General features: G+C 45.2%; 1 protein-coding gene across 1 annotated transcript; it reads right to left on the bottom strand.

The window, feature by feature from the left end:
• Positions 1-623: 623 nt before the first annotated feature.
• Positions 624-1035, bottom strand: LOC150005928 (cytochrome c oxidase subunit 7C, mitochondrial). The gene has a single exon (XM_090280247.1). It carries the CDS (start codon positions 925-927, stop codon positions 736-738), a length of 192 nt encoding a protein of 63 aa, XP_090136373.1. The 5' UTR covers positions 928-1035; the 3' UTR covers positions 624-735.
• Between the last annotated feature and the right edge of the window lie 1171 nt (positions 1036-2206).

Raw genomic sequence — 2206 nt, 5'->3', positions numbered from 1 at the left:
ATGGAGGGAGAGGGTCCTGATCGCAGACAGGTTCACACTAGGTTGTGCCTCCAGGCCCCCATCCCCATACACCTGCCCTTTGGCCTCTGGTAGCCAGTTGACCCTGCTGTTGTTTTCGGCAGGGCCAGGGGACTCCAATGCTGGGGCTGTGACAGCCCTGGTGATCTTAGCTCCTTGAGTTTGAGTTTTTGCTCATTTCTTACTTGAGGACAAGAAATTGTGGCCATTGGTAGTGGGAGCAGCTTCAACGCTGTGTGATGCTGGCCTGCATAGGGGCAGGTGGTGTGTGGGAGCCCTCCTAAATCCCCCCACTAGCTATCCTACTGCCCAACCACCCCCTCAACTGCAGCTTCCATCCCATTCTGTTTGAGGTTCCCAGGGACAGTTTCAGGGACAGAGTGATGTCAGGTCATGACCTCTTATTACCATCTTACTGGTGGGGAGGCTGAAGCCCCCACAGAGGAAGTGCGCAGGTCACACAGTGTCATTAGGTCCCAGGCAGACTTGCCCCAAAGCCTAAGTCCTCAATCATCTCCTTCCTTGGCTTGGTCCTTGTGAGGCCAAGGGAAGACCATGAAGAGAGGGATCTCTTTTTTTTTTAAGGATCCATGCCATACGTTTATTTATAAACACTTCTAGTACGTTGAGTTCAACAGTTTGATCCATTTTTCAAACAGACTGCACCTCTTAAAATGCTCCTCTTCATACCTGTTTCATGGATTAACTAAAACATCCTTATTTTTTAAGCATTTGGTGTCTCACTATCAAGAAAGGTGCGGCAAATCCCGATCCAAAGTATAAAGTCATCATAGCCAGTAACCGCCACTTGTTTTCCACCGAAAATGGCAAATTCTTCCCTGGACCTTCCTCATAGTGGCTCCTACGCACCACCGAGGTTGTGAACCTCCGAATGCTCTGTCCCAACATTTTGTTGTTGGAAGCACTGAGAAAGGCGCAGACACCGAAAGCAGAAAAAACGGCACAATCACACCTACACCTCTTTTCACAACCTTGCTCTCCTCCTTGCAAGTACGGAAAGGGCGAGAGGGATCTCTTAACTGTCAAGAAATAGAAGTTTGGGGATAACATGGGTGTCCCTTGGTGGTTTTTTGTTTTTGTTTTTGCTTTTTTTTTTTTTTTTTTTTGAAGTGCATTGCTCAGGATAGTAGTTTCAAAATTCAGTCTCTTTATGACTGTGACCACTTTAACACTAGACAAAATCTCACAGATGCAAGTAATGTTGAGCACCCTCATGTTCTATCACTAAGTCATAAGCAAGCATTTATATCTCAACTGTGTACCAGCCACTCTCTTAATAGAAAATTGTCTAAATATCCAGTTTTTATTTAACTCAGCCTTATATCCCATTTATATGAAATATTTTTCTTTTGGAATTGCCTTTCATATAAGAATATGATGCTTTAAATAATGAGGTGTTTGACCAGTGAATTGTAACTTAGAACTGTTCTATCGCTGAGTCACAAGACAATAAAAATAGTGAGTGCTTAAATAGATGAAGGTGAAGACACAATTTTATACCATTAGTACCCTGCTCTACTCAAAAAGATGAAAAAGTATGTATTTATTTCTGCCTACCAGAAATTAGGAAACAGTGAGTCTTGTCACATGGTACAAGGCCCACATCTTTGAGGAATGTAGGGTTGAAATATGTTTGTGCTTTCTAAAACCATCATGAGGACTTCGGCCAAGATGGAGGCATAGACAGACATGATGTGTCTCCCTCCACAACTAAGAAGGAAGACAACTACCTCAAAACTAGAGACAACCAGAAGTTCCAGAAAATCAAGCTGCATGGAAGTCCAACAAACAAAGATATAAAGAAGAAATACTCATCCAGACAGGTAGGAGGGGCGGAGCTGGGGCAGAGAGGACATGGTGTGGTGGTGGCAGCAGTGGCAACAGCAGCAGGCCAGCAGAAAGCACAATTACACATTTTAAAAAGTCAGGAGGGACACCTGGGGAGCATTTCCAGCTCCTCACTGGACCTCGAAGCTCATTGTCTCAGCACCAGGAAAAATCAAGTCTCATTGCTTTTGACTGTGCAAATCAGTGGGGGTTGGGACAGAGACAGAAACTGTCAGTCTCTCAGCAGAGTCTGCTTCTTTAAAGGGCCCCCATGGACCTAGAACATCCGCAGACCCAACCACTCTGGGAACGACAGCCAGGGCAGCAGCTAGAGGGGCGC

The sequence above is a fragment of the Furipterus horrens genome, unplaced genomic scaffold (genome assembly GCF_987537825.1).
Source record: "Furipterus horrens unplaced genomic scaffold, mFurHor1.1.pri manual_scaffold_6, whole genome shotgun sequence".
NCBI lineage: Eukaryota > Metazoa > Chordata > Mammalia > Chiroptera > Furipteridae > Furipterus > Furipterus horrens.
The sequence above is the reverse complement of the archived record's forward strand: the minus strand, read 5'-3'. Positions and strand labels throughout refer to the sequence as shown.